The sequence below is a fragment of the Capricornis sumatraensis genome, chromosome 6 (assembly GCF_032405125.1).
Source record: "Capricornis sumatraensis isolate serow.1 chromosome 6, serow.2, whole genome shotgun sequence".
Lineage (NCBI taxonomy): Eukaryota > Metazoa > Chordata > Mammalia > Artiodactyla > Bovidae > Capricornis > Capricornis sumatraensis.
In genome coordinates, this window is record NC_091074.1 from 74,397,326 (window position 1) to 74,417,543 (window position 20,218).

The 20,218-nt window shown below is 39.8% G+C and overlaps 2 protein-coding genes across 3 annotated transcripts in view; both read right to left on the reverse strand.

Moving 5' to 3' along the window:
* The window catches only part of LOC138080929 (testis-expressed protein 10-like), a 29,570-nt gene extending 10,937 nt beyond the window's left edge, over positions 1 to 18,633 (reverse strand). For both annotated transcript variants that reach the window (XM_068973822.1, XM_068973821.1), the window contains exons 1-5: positions 18,531 to 18,633; positions 14,753 to 14,941; positions 12,406 to 13,118; positions 11,784 to 12,027; positions 7,506 to 7,618 (exon numbers count right to left, since the gene is read on the reverse strand). In XM_068973822.1, the coding sequence (XP_068829923.1) occupies positions 7,506 to 7,618; positions 11,784 to 12,027; positions 12,406 to 13,118; positions 14,753 to 14,932 (1,250 nt within the window). In that variant the 5' untranslated portion in view covers positions 14,933 to 14,941; positions 18,531 to 18,633. The remainder of the gene's footprint in view (positions 1 to 7,505; positions 7,619 to 11,783; positions 12,028 to 12,405; positions 13,119 to 14,752; positions 14,942 to 18,530) is intronic.
* A 99-nt stretch (positions 18,634 to 18,732) lies between these two features.
* LOC138080755 (putative serine protease 47) overlaps positions 18,733 to 20,218 on the reverse strand; it is a 79,847-nt gene continuing 78,361 nt past the window's right edge. Inside the window, exons 8-9 of the mRNA XM_068973618.1 lie at positions 19,502 to 19,578; positions 18,733 to 18,986 (exon numbers count right to left, since the gene is read on the reverse strand). Of these exons, the coding sequence (XP_068829719.1) occupies positions 18,733 to 18,986; positions 19,502 to 19,578 (331 nt within the window). The remainder of the gene's footprint in view (positions 18,987 to 19,501; positions 19,579 to 20,218) is intronic.

Consider the following 20,218-nt stretch of genomic DNA (forward strand, 5'->3'; position numbering starts at 1 on the left):
AAGGGAAATTTTTAACATTTGGTGTTATTAGGGTATCAAATGTAGAGTTAAGAATGACAAATGGGACCAGATCACAAAGAGTTGAAAGCTAAGGACACTGAAATCAATTCTGCAAGCACAGGAGTAACATAGTTGAAAAGTTCTTTCTTTTCTGCTGATGAAAAAGAAAAAATCAGTTACAAGACTCTAAACAAAGTAGTTGTATGTCTATTTGAGCAATACAGGCAAGACGTGACGAGCTCAAGAAACAATGCTGGTACAGACTAGGAGAAAGGGGGATGTATGGAAGAGTAAAAGTTAGCTGGATCTGAAGTCTGCTTAAATGCATACATGCATGTGAGCTTTTAGCTCAGCTGGTAAAGAATCCGCCTGCAATGCAGGAGATCCCAGTTCGATTCCTGGGTTGGGAAGATCCCCTGGAGACGGGATAGGCCACCCAGTCCAGTATTCTTGGGTTTCCCTGGTACCTCAGCTGGTAAAGAATACGCCTGCAATGTGGGATACCCAGGTTCCATCCCGGGTTGGGAAGATCCCCTGGAGAAGGGCATGGCAACTCACTCCAGTATTCTTGCCTGGAGAATCCTCACGGACAGAGGAGCCTGGCAAACTACAGTCCATGGGGTCGCAAAGAGTCAGGACATGACTGAGAGTAAGCATAGCACAGCACAGCACAGCAAATGCCCAGCAAAAAACTGGGAATTCTATAACAAAGAGGAAGAATGAATGAAAACTGGGACAGATGACTAGCAATATATATACTACAAACCCAAAACTACTGGTAGGTTCTTTGCCCAACTGTTCAGTGTCCAAAACCAAGGCACATTGTTTACTAACCAGACCACACAAAAGCTCGACTGCAACATTTCTTCACCACAGGTAAAGCTTTTGAAGATCTACTTAAGTTTATCTTAAGCAGTATAACCTATTACTGTCTGGAAGGTGTCAACAGACATAGAAAAGTTGGGAGAATTCATCCTGCTCCTCCAAGAATTTACACAAAATTTTAGTCTAAATACACTGACCACCAATTCTATGAGGGAGGCAGGAAACTGGGGAAACTCATTTTCAGCAATGATAGAGGAGGAAATTAGAACTGAGTCCCTTCCTGAAAATAACTTTAAAAGCTGGATGAAATAGTTTTTAACAACTCAAAAGCATTCAAGAAGGAACAAGATGATGATCAATTGCTGGGTCCCCCAAATAAAGCAAGGCCACAGCACTCAACTTCCAAGGGCTGCTGCCAATTCCAACGAAAAGGCTAAAAAACTGAAGTAACCTTTCAGAGGCCTCACAGGGAAAAGTCAAACCCCAGAGCCAGACAAACACAGGGACTCTGGTATATTATTCCTACTTCAAGCTGGACCCTTAAGGGCTTTCCCTTTCAGAGTACAGGTGAACTGGAAGTAAAGAGAGCTCTTACATAAAACAGACCCAGTTATGCATCACCTCAGTAGTTAACAATTTTTCCCAACTAGATCTATAGATTCAACACAATTCCAATCAAAACCCCAGCCAGTTACTTTATAGTTATCAACAAAATGATTTCTGAAGTTTATACACAAAAGCAAACACTAGACTACCCCATATAAGACTGAAGCGGAACAATGTTGGAGGACTCACAACCACTCAATTTCAAGACATACTGTACTACAGTAATCAAGACAGTATGGTACTGGTGAACGAACAGACAAACATAGGTTAATCCAAGAACCCCAAGAGAGGTCTGCAAGTACAGTCAACTGATGATTTTAGACAAAGGAGCAGAAGCAATCCAAAATAGAAACAATAGTCTTTTCCACAAACGGTGCTGGAATAACTGGACAGAAACTCTAGAACTGAAAAATAAAAACAAAACAAATTCAACAAATATATGTTTGAATGATAAAGAGAAACAGAAAAATCAGTAAGTGGGTCTTATACACATTCAATTAATCTTTAAAGGGAAGGAGAAAAATGGCACAAATATTTTTTTGAAGATGAGATCTTTTTCAGATGTGTTTACACACTTCATTCAAGATCTCAGATTTAAGAAGCTCACTGAATTCCAAGGAAAATCAATAAAAAAGAAAACCACACCTGGATACATCATTATCAAACTGCAGAAAATAAAAGACAAGGAGAAAACTCTTATGGGAGGGGAGGGGGGAGTAACTTTTATAAAGTAGCAATAGTTCAGACTCATAGCTGACTTCCTAACAGCAGTGGAAACCAAGAGAGAGCCAAGTGTTGCTGTCAGTATGCTCAAACAAGAAAACTGCCAAACCCAAGTACTGTGCTCTGTTAAAATAGTCCTTGGAAATAAAGGAGAATACATATATTCTCCTTCATTATACATATATGTATTTGTGTGTGTGTATAAACCATCTAGCAGCTTCTAAATAAGCCTAATGAAGAGAGATGAAAAAAATGAAGAGCAAAAAAGTAGGATATACAGATGGTGGATACAAGTTCTCCCAAAATATTCATTTTTGCTTAAAGATTCAAATTTTATCTCTAGCTCAGACACTATTTTCCTGGAACTGATAGGCTTACTTTATTCATTTCTGAGAAAAACATCTGCAAATACCCAAGTCTGAATAACCACAGTTAGTCATTCAAATTAAAATCATGTCCATCACAGAAAATACAAACAGAATGACAAGTGCATTTCCTTGAGACAACCATCATTCTTTGGTATGCAGCCAAAATACTTTAGGCATACTTCCCATTTCACCACACAGAATATTAAAAATATGTGTTTTCAAGGACTGTGACTTCACAAGATTAGTAATTTTTACCACTTAAGAACAATTTTAAGTGAAACTGGCATGTTCTTTTAAACTGTGAATGCATGGTGGTGAAGAATACTGTTAGCCCTCCAGACCGTTCTGCATCCACGTATTCAACTGACCGCAGATGGGGTATCATGTTTATGAATTGTGGTTTTCTGAATCCACAGATGCAGAACTTGCATATTTGGAGGGCAACTTGCTTCTGCTGCTAAGTCGCTTCAGTCATGTCTGACTGTGAGACCCCACAGACGGCAGCCCACCAGGCTCCCCCATCCCTGGGATTCTCCAGGCAAGAACACTGGAGTGGGTTGCCATTTCCTTCTCCAATGCGTGAAAGTGAAGTCGCTCAGTTGTGTCCGACTCTTGGCGACCCCATGGACTGCAGCCTACCAGGCTCCTCTGTCCGTGGGATTTTCCAGGCAAGAGTACTGGAGTGGGTTGCTGTTGCCTTCTCCCAACTTGCTTCTAGGACAGTGAAAATACCATGTATGACACCGTGTCTTACACAAAACTCAGACTGTACAACACCAAGAGTGAACCCTAACATAAACCAAAGACTCTGAGTATAAATGATGTGTCAAGTTCGTATTTTACAACAGATATACAGCTCTGGTGTGGGATGCTGACAGTGAGGGAGGCCATGCATCCACAGAGGCAGGAGTACAGTATACGAGGACTCCATACTCTCTGTTCAATTTTACTATGAATCTAAAATTGCTCTAAAAACTAAACTCCATTTTTAAAAAAAAAGGAATGAAATGCTAGTAGCACTACAACATGAATAAACGTTAAAGATATCATGCTAAGTGAAGTTAAACCAGACACAAAACAATATTTTAAGTTTCTACTGGTATGTGGTACCCAGAACACTCAAATTAATAAAGGAAGAAAAGTGCAATAGCAGTTCCCAGTACCTGCGGGAAGAAGAGGATAGGAAGTTATTATTTAACGTGTAGTGAGTTTCAGTTTGGTAACATGAAAACCGTGAATGTACTTAATGCCACCAATCAGTACACTTTAAAAATGGTCAAAATGTTAAATTTTATGCTATCGACATTCTACCACAATGAAAATAGTATCTTTTGTAACTCCACAGTTCCACCCAAGATTAAAAAAATCTAGACATCAGGTCAAAATTGAAAACCACTGGCCTAGGCCACATTGGCTCCTCCAACTTTAACTTGTGAATTTAGTAGATAGCCTCCAAAGGCTACATGCGAAATAGTCAATGCACTTCCTTATGGAAGTGTAAGAGCAGCCTGCAGACCCTCAAAACAAATCACTAGGGAAATTTATGATAGTCAATCCACTGTCAATCCACTTTTGTTAAGAATTCCACAATTTCACCACCTCAGTCTCTTCATAGTTCTTTTCACCTTTTATATCTTGGCACAAATTACTCCCTAGGCAGGCAGCCCTCTCTAGGACCTATGCCCCCCATGAAAGAGCAAGACCAGCTCCTTACTACATTGATATACTCTTGTTATCCTATTCTTTTTCCTAAGTGCCTTCAACATATTAAGTGTCCAATAAAGTGAATAATGACAGTACACCCATATGCTCGAGTAGTTTCAGTTCAGTTGTTCAGTTGTGTCTGACTCTTTGCGACCCCATGAATCGCAGCACACCAGGCCTCCCTGTCCATCACCAACTCCAGGATTTTACCCAAACGTCCACCAAGTCGGCGATGCCACCCAGCCATCTCATCCTCTGTCATCCCCTTCTCCTCCTGCGCCCAATCCCTCCCAGCATCAAGGTCTTTTCCAATGAGTCAACTCTTTGCATGAGGTGGCCAAAGTATTAGAGTTTCAGCTTCGGCATCAGTCCTTCCAATGAACACCCAGGACTGATTCCTTTAGGATGGACTGGTTGGATCTCCTTGCAGTTCAAGGGACTCTCAAGAGTCTTCTCCAACACCACAGTTCAAAAGCATCAATTCTTCGGCACTCAGCTTTCTTCACAGTCCAACTCTCACATCCATACATGACCACTGGAAAAACCATAGCCTTGACTAGACGGACCTTTGTTGGCAAAATAATGTCTCTGCTTTTTAATACTCTATCTAGGTTGGTCATAACTTTCCTTCCAAGGAGTAAGCATCTTTTAATTTCATGGCTGCAATCACCATCTGCAGTGATTTTGGAGCCCCCCAAAATAAAGTCTGACACTGTTTCCACTGTTTCCTCATCTATTTCCCATGAAGTGATGGGACCAGATGCCATGATCTTAGTTTACTTACATTTAATGGTCTACCAAATTCCAAACATCCTTTTATTCTATCTCATTTTGATAAAAATTATATCTGAAACCTCTTACTTGACAACATAAAAAACACATATAATTATATTCACACGTTGAAGGATATTCTAAAGCTTATCCCATGCACCTGATTAAAAACTTCTGTGTCAATAAGAAAACTGTATCTGGAGGAAACAAACCCTAACAACTTACTTGCTCAAGAAAGTATCTCCCTATTTGGTTCTGCCACCTCCAATTCCAGAAACTCTAAATTAATGGTCCTAAAACATGGTTTTGATCCAACCAATAGTCTTCAATGCCAAAAGGACCAAGGATGAAAGAGAAATGAGGGTCAGAGACAAAAAAATGACTTTCAACATTAAGGGTATTCATCAATAGAAACTGATGTGATGCAGGTCTGTCCCATGTTCTCCATTACACCATTCTATGGCTTTCTCATGCCCTGTAGTATCTCCTTCCATTACTACAATCATCCTCCACTTCACTTCTGCCTGCTAAAGTCACATTCATGTTAAAACACTATTCTCCAACACTGCTTTGTCTGTTTATCCTAACAAGGATCTGTCTCCTCCTATGAATTCCTATAGCATTTCTTAATCATAAAGTTCTAATGACATTTAAATATGCCTTGTGTTAAGTATGTAGATTCATTTTTCTTCCTGCAAGTTACTGAGCTTTTGTTTCTCAGCCTTAAAACCACCCTTCCACACTCTTACTTTGTGATTCTGGGAGTGAGTCACATTTTCTCCTTTACAGTTTGCTTCTTGTTAGGCTCTGCCAATAAAGTACTTGTTATTGTTTAGTCACTAAGCTGTGTCAGACTCTTTTGCAACCCCGTGGACTGCAGCCCGCCAGGCTACTGTCCATGGGGTTTCCCAGGCAAGAATACTGGAGCGGGTAGCCATTTCCTTCTCCAGCCGATCTTACCAACCGAGGGATTGAAATCTGTCCCCTGCATTGGCAGGATTCTCTACCACTGAGCCAGCTGGGAAGCAAAGAGGTACTTGAGACTGGAAAGCTGTAAGAGGAAAATGCGGCACTTTCTGTTTGCTTCCTACTTCTAGTTTTTGCTCCCTTTTGCCACCAGTGCAACCCAACCACTCTTCAGGCCAGCAGCAGTTCATTCTAGCAGCCAGAGTCTGCTCCAGTCTGTATTTCCCTGACACAGAACCAGCATCATTGTGCCCCTGGAACACCAGTGCCAGCCAGCCAGAACCCCCTTTGCTGAATCCTGTACCCCTATCCCACTAGGCCCCTCTCCTGATCTCAGACATCAGTCCCAGCTGAGTGCAAACCCCGTCCTAGAGGGCTGAGTTTGGGCTCCAGACAGCGACTCAAGATACCTGCCCTCTTCTCTCTGTTCTCCCAGTCGAGAGGCAGTGGCCGCTTCCTGCAGGCCTACCTCTGCAGTACCGTACTGCTCCCATTCGCCTTTCCACTATGAAGTGGAAATACCTAGTTTCCATTTTCCATCAAACTAGGAAATACCTAGTGTAATACCTAGTTAAAACCCGTTTGTATTAAATTCTCTGTGAAAATCACTGGTATGATTTCCATCTCATGACTAGAGTCTGACACACATTTTTATCAATTTTAAGATTTTGTATTGATTTTTGCAATTTATGAAATCACTTAAGAGATCAAAGAGTATACGTTAGGACATCTAATTATCTGTCATAATACTTTACTTACAGTGAGAGACCAAAAAACTTTGGTGAATGAATGAAATTTATCTGCCTACAACATACTTTTCACTTCTGAGCATATCCTCTGAACTCTGCCCAAAGAGCCTCACTGATTCTCCTCACTGTTCTTCCTTTTGATAAATTTAAGAACCTTCTGACAAACTTTAACATCTGTTCAAGTGTTTGCTCATTTGGGGAATTACACCTTGAGTTTTCTAACTTGTATCTGCTTGTCAAATTTTATTGGGTAATTTGTTTTTACGTTTATCTGCTCTTACTTCAGGTAATCATTTGAAATAACTTCCAGGCTTACACTTTTCCAGTGAAACTTCATCCATAATTCATTCTTTCCACTTATTTTAAAAAAGAGAGCTACTTTTCTCCAATTATCTCTCTTCCATCAGGATACTGATAATAGTTATATTACGCTTCCCTGTGTATATAAATGAGAGCAGAAACTAGTGATGTTATGCTCTCAAAGATTCAGTAATTACACAGCGCCTCTCACAAATAAACTATCCACTCTTAGCAAATTTTTATTAAATTCTTATCTATACAATTTGATAGCTGACACTCATTTAGCACAAAACATTCACTTTACAGATTAAAAATAAAAATAAAAGTTAAGTAAAATTGCAAGTCCAGGGCTTAAAGTGACTTAACATCAGATACTATAGCTTTTATCTTTACTTCACAAAGTCTATATAAAAACACCTCACAGTGTACAAAGTTCAGTTTAAGACTGTTTTCTGAAAATGTCAGATTAAACAGTGGAAGAGAATGGCAATACCTTTTATTTGTCTCTTTCCTTTTTTGCTTGGTTATTTCTTTTAAGGCATATGGAAAATTATTCATAAAATGGTGTTTGAAATCAATAAGGTAATTCTTTCGAAGCCATGACTCCTAGTAAAATAAGCACAGATTAGAAAATCTATAAGAAACAATAACTTAAAATAGCAAATAAGACTTTAAGCAGAAACAACTTGTCAATATTCACTTACAAATTTACCCTTATAATACATCTTCTGCTAATGATATAATATGTAAATATCTTAAAATCTGAATAAACTGTTAGGCCATCCAATTTTCACCCACAGTTCTTTTTGCTGGTTTTATTTTTACATGCATTTATCTACTTAGAAGGAGAAAAAAGGGAGAAAGTTAAGATTTACTAAAATTTAACATTCAAACTACTAATATTTATAAAATATACAAGAAAATCTTCTCCCTAGTATTCCATCTAAGAGTAACTATTCTCTAGAAATGCTACTGCTTGTTAAAGGCATTTCACACCTTCACAAGTCACTGTACTTGTCTAAAATTCTTCAGCAGTATTCTTCAATGTATCATGTTCTCCTACCTGAAACACTGATTTCCTGCTATCCAGAGGACCAATCATTGCAGTCTGCCAGTAACTGAGGGGTTGCTTGGGATATGGGACATGAGATGCTACAATAGCTAGCTCCAGCTCCAGCAAAACTGGAGGCCAAACTCAGACCATAAATCAATAGCTAGCTATTGCAGTACATCTCCTTAGTTACCTTCACTAGGTTCTTCTCTTTTTCTTGACCTAAAAACATGTACTTGACAACTCCTGGACTTCTAACAGGCATCTTAAATTTAACATGAATAAACTGAACTCTCCTATGTGTGGTCACACCATCATTTAGACCATTAATACAGGCATCACTCCTGCTCCTCTTTTCTTTACTATATACACCAGCATTCAAGCTGCTTTCACCAGAATCCAGCTGCCTCTCATCACTTCAACCACTAGCTACCGTAGGACTCCAAGCCACCATCACCTCTCACTTAAGATTACTGTTTCAGTCTCCCAATGGTCCTCATGTTTTTCCTCTTGCCCCCCTAAACTTAATTCTCTACACAGCAGCCAGGGTGATCGTTTAAATCATAAATCACACTTCAAAATATTACAGGAAAGGATAAACGAGATAATGTATATAAAGGAAGGACAGGTCATCCATGGGATCAATGATCTCAGTTGGGCCCCAGTTTTGCTAGAGCTGGAGAATGAGGACATGGGAGTTCATTACTGTTTTATTTGTAAATGTGACATATTAAAGTTAAATAAACATAATTTAGATCATACCACTCCTCTGCTCAAAACCCTCCAATGTGGTTAAAATTGTAACTCTTTACCACAGACCACAAGGAACCACACGATGTGGCTACTGTCACTTCCCCCCTCATCATCCACCACTGTCCCAGTACCGCACTTGCATAGGCCTTGCTGCCATTTCTCAAATATGTCAAATTTGTTCTCACTTCAGGGTTTTGCACTTGCTGTTCCCTGTGCCTAGAAGGTTCTTCCCACAGGTCTTCACAAGACTTGCTCCTTCTCTTCATTCAGTGACATGTAGATGTTAAGAAGGCATTCCCGACCACCTATTTAACAGTCCCCTCCCTGCAGTTTCATTACATGTTCTCTCTTATCCCACTTTCATCTTTCTTCCTAATGATGACATGATGGACATCATCTATTTGTTGGACATCATCTCTCAACCCCACCAGGAGCTAAGTATTTGCCTTGTCAGTCATGTTTATCTCTGTATTCCCACAGTCTAGCACAGAACCTAACTTACTGCAAAGCAGTGCTATTCAAAAGACCTTTCTGCAGTGACAGAGCTATTTTATATCTGTGCTGTCCAACACACCTGCCACCTGAGGCTACTGAGCACTTGAAATGTGACCACTGTTTACTGAGGAACTGAATTTTAATTAAACAGCCAAATTTACAGATGCTCAGTTAACCTTTGCATCCAATTCTTTCTCACAAATTCTGATCTTCATGGTAAAAATGAAACAATAAAGAAACATTTAGACTGAAAGTAGCAAGCATTAAAATACAAAGCTAAGATACAACAAAATCTCCGTAGTGTATAAAATTATAATACTGACCTAAAGTTATTAATAGAGGCCTCCAAAAACTGAAGTTAACTAAAAAGTTAATGTTACATTATATTTTAAAACAACTGTGTGTCTTAAAAATATTAAACACAGTATACTTTAAATTAAGGATACTAAGGATACAAAGAGTGTATTAGAAATAAACCACCTCAGTCAGGATCTGAGTACTCAACCACTGCAAATAAGATTTAGTGTTAACTTGAAATTTCTTTCCAAAAATGAAAGATTTCAAATTCCTAAAAAGGTTTTTTAAAAAAAAAATACCTGGACAAAAATGAAACCTCTCAATTATGCAGCAAAATACAAACACACTATATGCATTTAGCAAAACTTAAAAAGTAAGCAGTCAGTTACCCTTAGGTTGCACCCAAATACAGATGCCAATTTATCAACAGAAAACCTACACATTTTCTGAATTTTCTGAAAAAAATTCAGCCTGTGGTGCATAATTAGAAGACCAAGGAATGCCATTTCATTCCTCCTAAAGTTTGAACTTTGACCACTCAACATCTTAAGTACGAAGCTATAACTAAGGTGAATGAGAAAGAGGAACAGCAGGAATGGTAATGAAAAATAAAATAACAGGCATTTTAATGCCATCTGGTGTAACATACATATTTATACTCTGTCTGCAAAGTAATAGATTTACCTTATTCAGTTATTACAGTTCAAATCTGCCATGGTAAATTAGAGAATTCTACCAATGGATGCTTTTAAATACTATTTCTATTTGAATTAACCACCCTCGGTTTACTTCAATTTTATACACTATCCCAATTTACTATTCTACATAACCTTCAACAGTCTGTGCAAAACAGTCGTCTGAATTTAGTATCCTATGTTAATGAACTAATAAATAATTTTAGTTGTAATAGCACAGAATATTTCTAAAACATACTATTTTAAATATTCATAAAACTAAGGCAGTGTTTAGATTCTGTGTTATCTCAGTGTTCTTGCCTGGAGAGTCCCAGGACGGCAGAGCCTGGTGGGCTGCTGTCTATGGGGTCGCACAGTCGGACACAACTGAAGTGACTTAGCAGCAGCAGTAGCAGTGTTATCTGAATGACAGTAGATGATCCAAAACTACACAATTAATGAATCTGCGTTTAGTCCTACCATTCTATCTAATTACAAATATTACTAAAGCAATAATAAGCATTAAGGTGCCCATGAATAATTAAACACCCAAATGCCTGAAATAAAAAGAACTGAACAAAACTAAAAAACTGCCTTGTCCATTCTGTACATATGTAGGCAACTTCAAAGAGTCACAACTTCCTAGTCAAGTCATTGCAGAAATTCTCCTATAAAACGATGCTCCAAGCTTTAAAGTATTGTTTGAGCAGCTGCCTTTTTTAAGATTAACCACATTAATCCAGCATCACTCAAGCATGTTCTTCCTTACTTGTGCCATGGACTATGTATTATATTCCCCACAACAAAACACCTTTAAAAAGCCCACCAATATTCAAAATCTCCCCAAACAGGAGGTAAATTCACTCATCTAGAAACATGTTTGCTAGCTGGAAACTGTTCTATGACTTGGAATTACTTAGGTTAACGTCACTTGCACCATACCAGCAATTGCAGCTTACCTACAGTAAAGGTAACTTTAAGAAATGCTTTCCAATTTACATCCTTTATCAAGAAGAAAACAAAAAAGCATACCCCAAGCAAATTTACATATAGCTTCTTCCCTGAAATGTAATAGTTTAAAAACAACTCAGGGTTAGATATGAGATCTTCAGTTTCATCCATTTCTTGGCATAAACTCTGTAACATGGCCCAAACTGGAAGACACTGCTTAATAACCAACTTTTTAAATCAAGTAAGAGGTCTCCAGACACTAGAATGTTCCTATGTAATCAATCTGCCATAAATAATACAATGTAACATTATTATAGTTAATAAAAAAAGAAATCAAGCACCTTGCTGTACATTTCACTTAAAAATTAAAACAGATAACAAACTCAAAGAATTATTTTAATTTGCAGTTTTGAGCAAATGTTACAAGTTTATAGTTAAATCTTGGGAATTTTTTGGAAAATGCATAACCAGTTAGTAGTAATACACTGATTTTTAATCTGTCCAGTTATGATAAAAGGCATTACTCAGAAAATAACCCAATAGTTCTCACCAATTTATGAGTTTCATCATGTTGCTTAGAGAGTTTCCACAAAAGGGAAATAATATTAAGAACTTGCTGCATAACCTGCAGAGGTTCTCGTTCTATACCATTTCCAACAGAAGCCATTAGTTGTGGAGGCACAGCTTCAATCCAGCACTCAATTAGCAATGGAATTATTATCTCAATAAATCCTTTCAAGTTTTCAGTACACGACAGGCCTTCATCCACAGTGCCTAGTCCTCCAACCAGATACCTAGCAAGGAAAGGTAAGAATGAAAAATTTTTAATTAAAAAATATTACTCCTTGCTTAATTTAAATCTTAAATATATTAAGTACCAGTAAAATGAAGCACCATGAATTGATAATTACATTGATCAACACTAGCAAGAAAAACAGAACTCTAAGACAAAGCCAAAAGATGATCAATTTTTACTTTCCATTAGGCTTTGCTAGAAATGAGTAAATTAGTATACTTTGAAATGACTCCTCCCATCAGTAAATAAAATTAAATTATGAGTAACTATTGAAACTTTGGAAGACACCTGCGTGTCTCCCGCCATTAGCCATCAATGGTCAGCAGTTATAATTCAATACAGGAAAACTGAGTGTGGACGTAACTGAAATCCTTACCGTAGCCTGAACTGTGAACTGACATTTGGCTGTGAACCCCCATTTTCATAAACCTGGATGTGTTGCTGGTCGTTGGCATGTTCCTTCCAGTTGATAAAAATGGAGTTGCTAGTGGCATGGGGATTTTCTTTTTGTTCCTGAAGTCCTTCACTTTCTCTCAACCTACTGGATCCATCTGTCAAGGCCTGAAGGAATTTACTGAGTCTCACTAAGACTTTCAGCCTCCACTGCTGAGAAGTGAGTCTCCGATTAGGATTTACAGAAAGTATCCAGGACTGGGATCTGTCTCTATTTACCAGTCCTTTGGACGGCTGCTGATGAGAAATAAGTTCTACAAAATTCTTAAGCAATATACTGCTACGGTCAGTAATCAGAGCTGGGTACTGTTCCAGCAGAATGTCCAAAACTTTTAAAGAGTCCTCCTGAATTCCTTCAGTAATGTGAGTCATGGCACTAGAGAGATGGGCACTTACCAAAGGAAAAAATGGAGAAATTTGTTCAGCTCGTATTTTGGGGGCCAGGAATTGAAGAAGTTGAACTGCTGCTAATCGTACATTAGCATCTTTATCTGTAAACACAGCAGTCACTTCACTTAATATGTTTGAAAGGTGTGCATCAATTATATATGGGTATTGAGACAAAAGGTCTTTAAGTCCAAGAAGAGCACTTTGTTTAACCCCAGCATTGTAGTGATGCATCTGTGACAGCAAATCCTATAAATAAAAATACAGGTTTTAGGTATATACATATACATACACATCATTTTCAAATAAACAGTGCTAACTGAAACTATGCTAATAAAGTGACACTTCGGTGGGTGTCAAGGGCTGCTTCAGTAGGTATTTTTCAAGTGTTACTTTGAGAAAAATGTACCTTTTGTTAAGATCAGGAACAGTTTTAGCTTTAACGTAGCTTTGGCTTCATAAAAGAATTGTTTTAACTTTCAGTCAGTATTTTCTCGTTTTGAAATTACACAGGATTAGGCACACTGTCGTTTAAACTGACAGCAATCATCATTATCACTTAAAGACCTACTATGTACCATATACATATTTACACTATTTTCTGCCTATTTTAAGTGGTCTTTCAGGGTGTCTGTGTATTTTATTCAGAGTGTAACATACGGCAATTCTATTTAGAATAATTTATATAATCTGTAAAGAAACCACAACTTCAAATATCTTTTTGATATTATTTAACCTGCAGACATTAGAAAGCAAAACTAGAACACGTGTATCTTCACAAAGATTTGTTCACAAATGTCTCTAACAGCATTATTCATAAGAGTCAAAAAGTGGGAGTAAGCAAATGCCCATCAACTGCTGAGTGAAAAAATATAACATAGCTCTGCACTGCAATACTATCTGACACATCAAAGGTATGAAGTATTGTTTTGATATGTGCTGTAACATGGATGAACATCAAAAACATGCTAAATGAAAGACCAGTAACAACAGACCACATTTCATGATTCCATTATATGAAGAGTCCAGAATAAGCAAATCTTTACTGATAGCTTAGTGGCTGTCTGGTGTGGGGAAGAAATGGGGAGCAACTTCTAATAGGTATAAGGTTTCTTTCTAAAGTGACAAAAATGTTTTAAAACTAGATTACTGTGATAGCAGCCTAACAATGTAAATATGTTAAAAACCACTGAACTGTCCTCTTTAAATAATAAATATTATGTGCAAATTACATTTCAATAAAGCTGCTACATTTTTAAGCAAAAATACTGCTTAAATTTCAATTAATTTCACACATTTACTATGAATCTGGAATAGCGATGCATTGTAAAGGTTCAAAAATGGGAAAGACAGGGTCCTATCCTAATGAGCTATAAAAACAGCTGAAGACCTGTCACATCAAAAACTTGACACATCAAAAAGATATAAAAATTACTTCCAGATGACGTATTAAATTACCACATGAATACCCAAGGGAGAAATCACTTTGACTTTAGCTGAGCAAGTGTTTCTGGAGGAAGTGGGCAAGTTGTAGTGGCAGCATGACCTCTGAAAAACAGATAAACTCCAATCTTCAGCCACTTCCCTGGTGGCTCAGACGGTAAAGCGTCTGCCTGCAATGCAGGAGACCTGGGTTTGATCCCTGGGTAAGGAAGATCCCCTGGAGAAGGAAATGGCAACCCACTCCAGTACTCTTGCCTTGAAAATCCCATGGACGGAGGAGCTTGGTGCTGGCTACTGTCCATGAGGTCCCAAAGAGTTGGGCACGACTGAGCGACTTCACTTTCACTTTCAAAAGTTAAAACAACTTTCCATAAAAGTACACCATTCTAGATGACTTTAAGGAAAATCCTATCTTATCAAAAAAAATGTTTATGATTTACCTTTATGTTAAGTTTTCTATTGTTTGTTGGAAGTGTTACATCCTCTTTGAGCTGCTCAGGCAGATGTATAGTCTTCGTTTTAAAGTTTGTAAGAGTAGAATTTTCTGACCTGGGCTTCTTCTTACCAACTTTTAGTTTTACTTTCTGAAAATCATCTTGGCGTTTTCTTTTTTTGGTCATTCTTGAGTACTATGATGAAAGAATTAATTTAAAAACAATGAATACAGACCAAAGATAAATTATAGAAGAATAGAGAAGGTATTTTCTAACCTTTACATTACTCTAACATTATCAAGATCAACAATAACCATGCCAATGCATCAAAACATTAAATGGAAAATACCTTTATAAAGAAACAACAAAGTCAGTTTACTTAAGATATTTTTCACTATGCAACCTTTTGTCAAGCAATGTTCTAAATAGGAATCTTGGGTCGAGCAATGTGCTAAGTAGAAAACTTGTGCATATTTCAATTAATATATTTATACTTCAATAAAAAAGGAAAAAAAACTTCTGAAAATTTTTTGTTTTCATAGGACAAGAGGGAGATAGCAGAGTTGCTACAGGTATACCTTGCACCTACTGGGAAGCTCCTGGCCCCCAGAAACCCCCAAGAAACTCTAGCAAAACAAACTCTAAACCAATTTTATTACTGAATGCAGCCTGTAATAGCTAGGAAAAATTTCATGAACCTAAGCTGAGTGCCTGAAAATGGGGACGATTCAGATATGCAGCAAGGACAGGCACTGGGCATTTCATGAGCAAGGAAAACAGTAGAGATGAAGAAAAGGGGATAAGCTTGGTATAGGCAAAAATGAAAGTACTAGCATTCTGAACACCAGGAAAAGTTCAGACTAGATACAAACCGGAAACAAAAAGAGGAGGGAAAAAAGCAATATAAAAGGAAATACAGTGTAACAGAGAGCTAAGGAACAAAGACCAGCTAGGCCGCTATTATAACCACTCAGGTATAACCCTGTTGAACTGCACTTCTCTTTCTCCATCATATTCTTTCAATTTACACACAGATTATCCCACTTACACACAAAATCTTTGATCTGTGCCTTTTCCCCATTCCCACTCCCTGCTTAAATCCTTTATTTCAACCCAAGACTGTTCAAGTTTCCCCACCAGCATTCCTGCCTTGTCACTAGTGTCCACTTCATGGTCCATTTGATAATCGCCAGAGGGCTCTTTCTAAACACAGATCTGATCAAGGCTCACAAGCTTTCAGCTGCTCCTTTTACTTGCTTACAGTAAAAACACCTGGGTTTGACGGTCAGCGATCCTTCCTAACTTCCTCTACAGCTTTATCTTCCCATCAACTAACCTCTATCTAAAAAAATAGCCTTCTATACCTGGAACTGGCTCAGCCCTTCTTGAAGCCTTTTCCACACAAAAATAATAAACCCTACCTTGCACTGTATACCCACCAGAGTAGGTGTCTCTGGAATAAATAAAACTTCCCCTGACCTATCATAATTATCCTATGCCTAGCTACTTTTTTTAAGTCACAACGCTACACGCGGGAGTTCAAGAAATTTGAACAAAATGAAGGTTTGAATTATTTTAAGATTAATAAAATGGCTGGTGCAAGACCAGAAACTTGAAGTTTCAGGAATCTAGAAGCTAATCACCTATGACATTACATTCAAATTCACATGGTTACAAGGTTTTAACACATTAGAGCCCTATCACCTAGGGTTTGGCTACATAGGTTAAGAGCAGATACAAGAGAGCAACTAGCTCTTATCCAGACTCTTGCACTTTATAGCCATAGTTAAACCATCTGTCTCAGTTTTTATCTACAAAACCGGGCTAATAATAATGCTTACCTCATAGAGTTGTTACTAGGTAAGATGAATGAGGAGCAAATGAGCTCATGTGTAAAATACTCAGAACTGTGCCTGGCACGGTCAACAGATATGCTATAAGCACAAAGGTGTATTTTCTTAGTCTCATGACCAGTACATATCAAGCATAATAGCAGATATACAAAAGCATTCAGTTCTCACAAGACCATGCAAGGAGGGTGATGCTAAAACCATTTGAAAGATGTGTCAGTCCTTTACTAAGGACTTGAAAGAGGGTTTTGTAAATAAGACTGAATTCATCAAAACCAACTTTATGCTATATATACTGCAATCCTGGTGAGAATTGGGGGAAAGGTGGCAAAATGGCTTGCCTTATTTCATTTATTCCAATATCAAATTTTCAGCCCACCCACACCTCTAGTTATTCTGGTCTAAAATACGAGTAGGTAAAAACTACAAAGAGGGCCGTAATACTCACTTGGCCTCTCTGAAATAAGCAAGCACAGTTTGTGAGCTTTCACTACAATTACTATCTAGTACCAGAGATGAAAACAAGTCGAACAAGATATTCAGAAAAATCGAATCAATTAACCCTCCACCCCCTTATTCTCTGTGCTATCTTTAGCCACTAACTAGCTGATCAGGGTCCAACACACAGTCAAGCTTGTACAAGCATTACCCACCACTCAGTATTAATTACTCTGTTCTCCCTCTGTTAGGAAAGCTAACAAGACTGACCGCCTCTCCTTGACTTTTCAAGCTAATAAGATTATTACTTTGGTACACAGGGAACATTATTATACTAGGAACTCAGAGTTCTACAGCAACTGTTATTTTCGCTTAAAAGCAAGATTTTCATAATACAGCAAACCAAACGGCCTCCCTGGTGGCTCAGAGAGTAAATCTGCCTGCAACACAGGAGACCCGGTTCGATCCCTGGGTCAGCAAGATTCCTGGAGAAGGAAATGGCAACCCACTCCAGTATTCTTGCCTGGAAAATCCCTTGGAGAGCGTACGCTAGAGTCCATGGGTTCACAAAGAGTCGGATACAACAGAGAAGCTAACACAAGCCACTTTTACAGAAGCTGGTATGATGGTAGGAACACCAACCTCAGGGACTGAGCTCTCACATCACTTGAAGCAGGTGAGCCTCAAAAGTTTTCAAGATGAATTTCATATGCTCCAACTACAGGCTTTCTAATTTCAATAAAAAGGAGAGTCTAGTCTACCAGGATTTCAACCGAACCGAATTTCAGCTAGTTTGTCTGCCACCTCACTACCCTCTCCTAATTTCCAACTTCTTTCCACCCGCCAAAAAAAAAAACCCTCAGTAAGTCACATTGTACTCGGCCTTTGGTAATTTCCTCTCTAACCCTTTACGCTCACGAGTTCCTCCAAACTCTACCTAGGGGCCAATCGGAGACACCTGACTTTCCAAAGAACAAATATCCCAGACCAGGACCACTCGAGACGTCCGATGGTCTGAACTTGCTCGGCTGGTTACTCCACACCTGGACTGCGAGGGCCGAATTGAGTACGAGACGACTGCGCATCCTCAACCCCAGACTTTGGTCCCGTATCCCATAAGCGAAGACCCCGTGGTTTTCAAGAAACTATCTTTCCTTCTCCCACAGAGGAAGGCGGTCCGAACCACAGTCCAGGAAGCGGGGCCCAATTAACGCACACCGGCCTAAAAGTCTCCTAGACCCGAAACCGCGCGAACCCGCCCAGTCACTTGAAACGCTTCAAATGCCCGCGGGGCGCCCCGCCCCCGCGCTGCCCCTCTCCGCACCCAGGCCCTGCTCTGTCGGAGCGCCACGACCCGGCCCCCGGGGGACGCAGACTGACCCCAGCCCGCCCTACCCGCCTGGGCCGCGGACCGAGGGGCAACGGCCCGGGGCAACGGCCCCGCGCGCCGTCCCGCGCCCCGGGAGGGCCCGGCCCGACCGGGGGCGACCGCTCACCTGCGGACCCGGCCGGGACCCGGGCGCGGAGGCAGAGGGGAAGAACGTGCGAGGAAGAGCCCAGTGGGCAACGGCGGGCGCCACCGGCCTCAGCCTCTCGCTCCCGAAGCGTGTTTTCAAATCGCCTCGTCCTCACGCGGCCGCGTCTCCTTCCGCCGCCCGGAAATCAGGACCCCTCCTCCGCCGCGCCGCGCTCACGTGATCACGGCCCGCAGCCGCGCGCAGCCGGGGAGGCGGGAGCGGGAGCGGCAGGCTCCGCCCCCAGGAGGAGGGGGCGGGCCCGCGCCGGAAGCTCGCCGCGCTCCGGGAATCCGAGATCGTAGAGCGCAGGATCCAAGGACAAAGCTTGGCCCTCCCTGAATTTCCCTGGCGTGCATTTACTGATGGGTGTCGCCCTGGTCACAGGTAGTTGAGGGCTGGCGTCTTCTCTCCCTGCTAGAACACTGTTCTTCAGATCTGGAGCCACATTCAAATAAGAGTATAAGTTGAACTGAATTGAGAAAGAGGAAAAGTTTGGGACTGCAAGAACCCTAGAATTCCTGGGAACTTTAACCTGGATGGAGCAATTAAGAATTAGTTGACAAGAGGGAAAAATACGCCTAGCATCTGGAGTCTGAAAGTCTTAGTTGAGGATTTTATCTAATATTTAGTTTCTCTGCACTAGGTAGGGTTCCTGCTGCTGAAATCAAGTGGGCCCAGAGAATTTAAGAAAGTTGAATGCCTAGAAAGGAAGTGGGAAAGCAAAGACAATGCGTCTTTGAAAGATAGCCTTGCCAAAGATTTGCAGGAGGCGTGGAGCCCCAGATATGGATTTTAGAACTTGATTTAAATTTGTTTTTACAGTTTATAAGACTTAGTAAAGCGAATAAGGAGTGAGCCTCAGTTTGCTGGATAGGGATTAACAGCAGTGATGTCTGGGAGCTCAGTGGAAGAATCTGAGGTCCAGGCCTCTCTCCAAGCTTAAGCTTTACATGTTTCTTCGCTTATAGATGGCGTTCTCTCTGTCTTCACAATGTCCTCCTTTCCTGTGTGTCTGTGTCCAAATTTCCTATTTATAAGGACACATGTCATTTAGGGCGTACCCTAATGACCCCATTTTAACTTGATTACCTCTGTGAAGACTCTTATTTCCAAATAAAGTCACCTGAGGTAGCAGGGGTTAGGACTTCAACATGTCTTTTCAGAGGGACACAATTCAACCTTTAACAGTCAGTAAAATCTGTGTCCAGGAATGGCTTATATTTCTGAACATCTTTGCTTTCTTTGTCTATGCTCAGAAGCATCACAAAATTCTAACCTATTACCACAACATCTACGGAAACTTTGCATCTTCTTTGTTCTGTATACTAGGCTCTGCTTAAAAAAAAAAAGTTGAAGCTCTATTAATCTAATAAATTTGATTTTATAATGTGTTAATTGTTCAGTTGTGTCCAACTAATTGTGATCACATGGACTGTAGCCTGGCAGGCTCCTCTGTCCACAGAATTGTCCAGGCAAGAATACTGGAATGGGTAAGCGGTTCCCTTCTCCAGGAAACCAATCCAGGGATTGTACCTGGGTCTCTTGCATTGCAGGCAGATTCTTTACGATCTGAGCCACCAGGGAAGCTTTTATAATGTCAAGACAGATAATAAAAGCGTAAACATGTTAACCTGGCTCTTACATTTCAGGTCTACTACTAACACAAA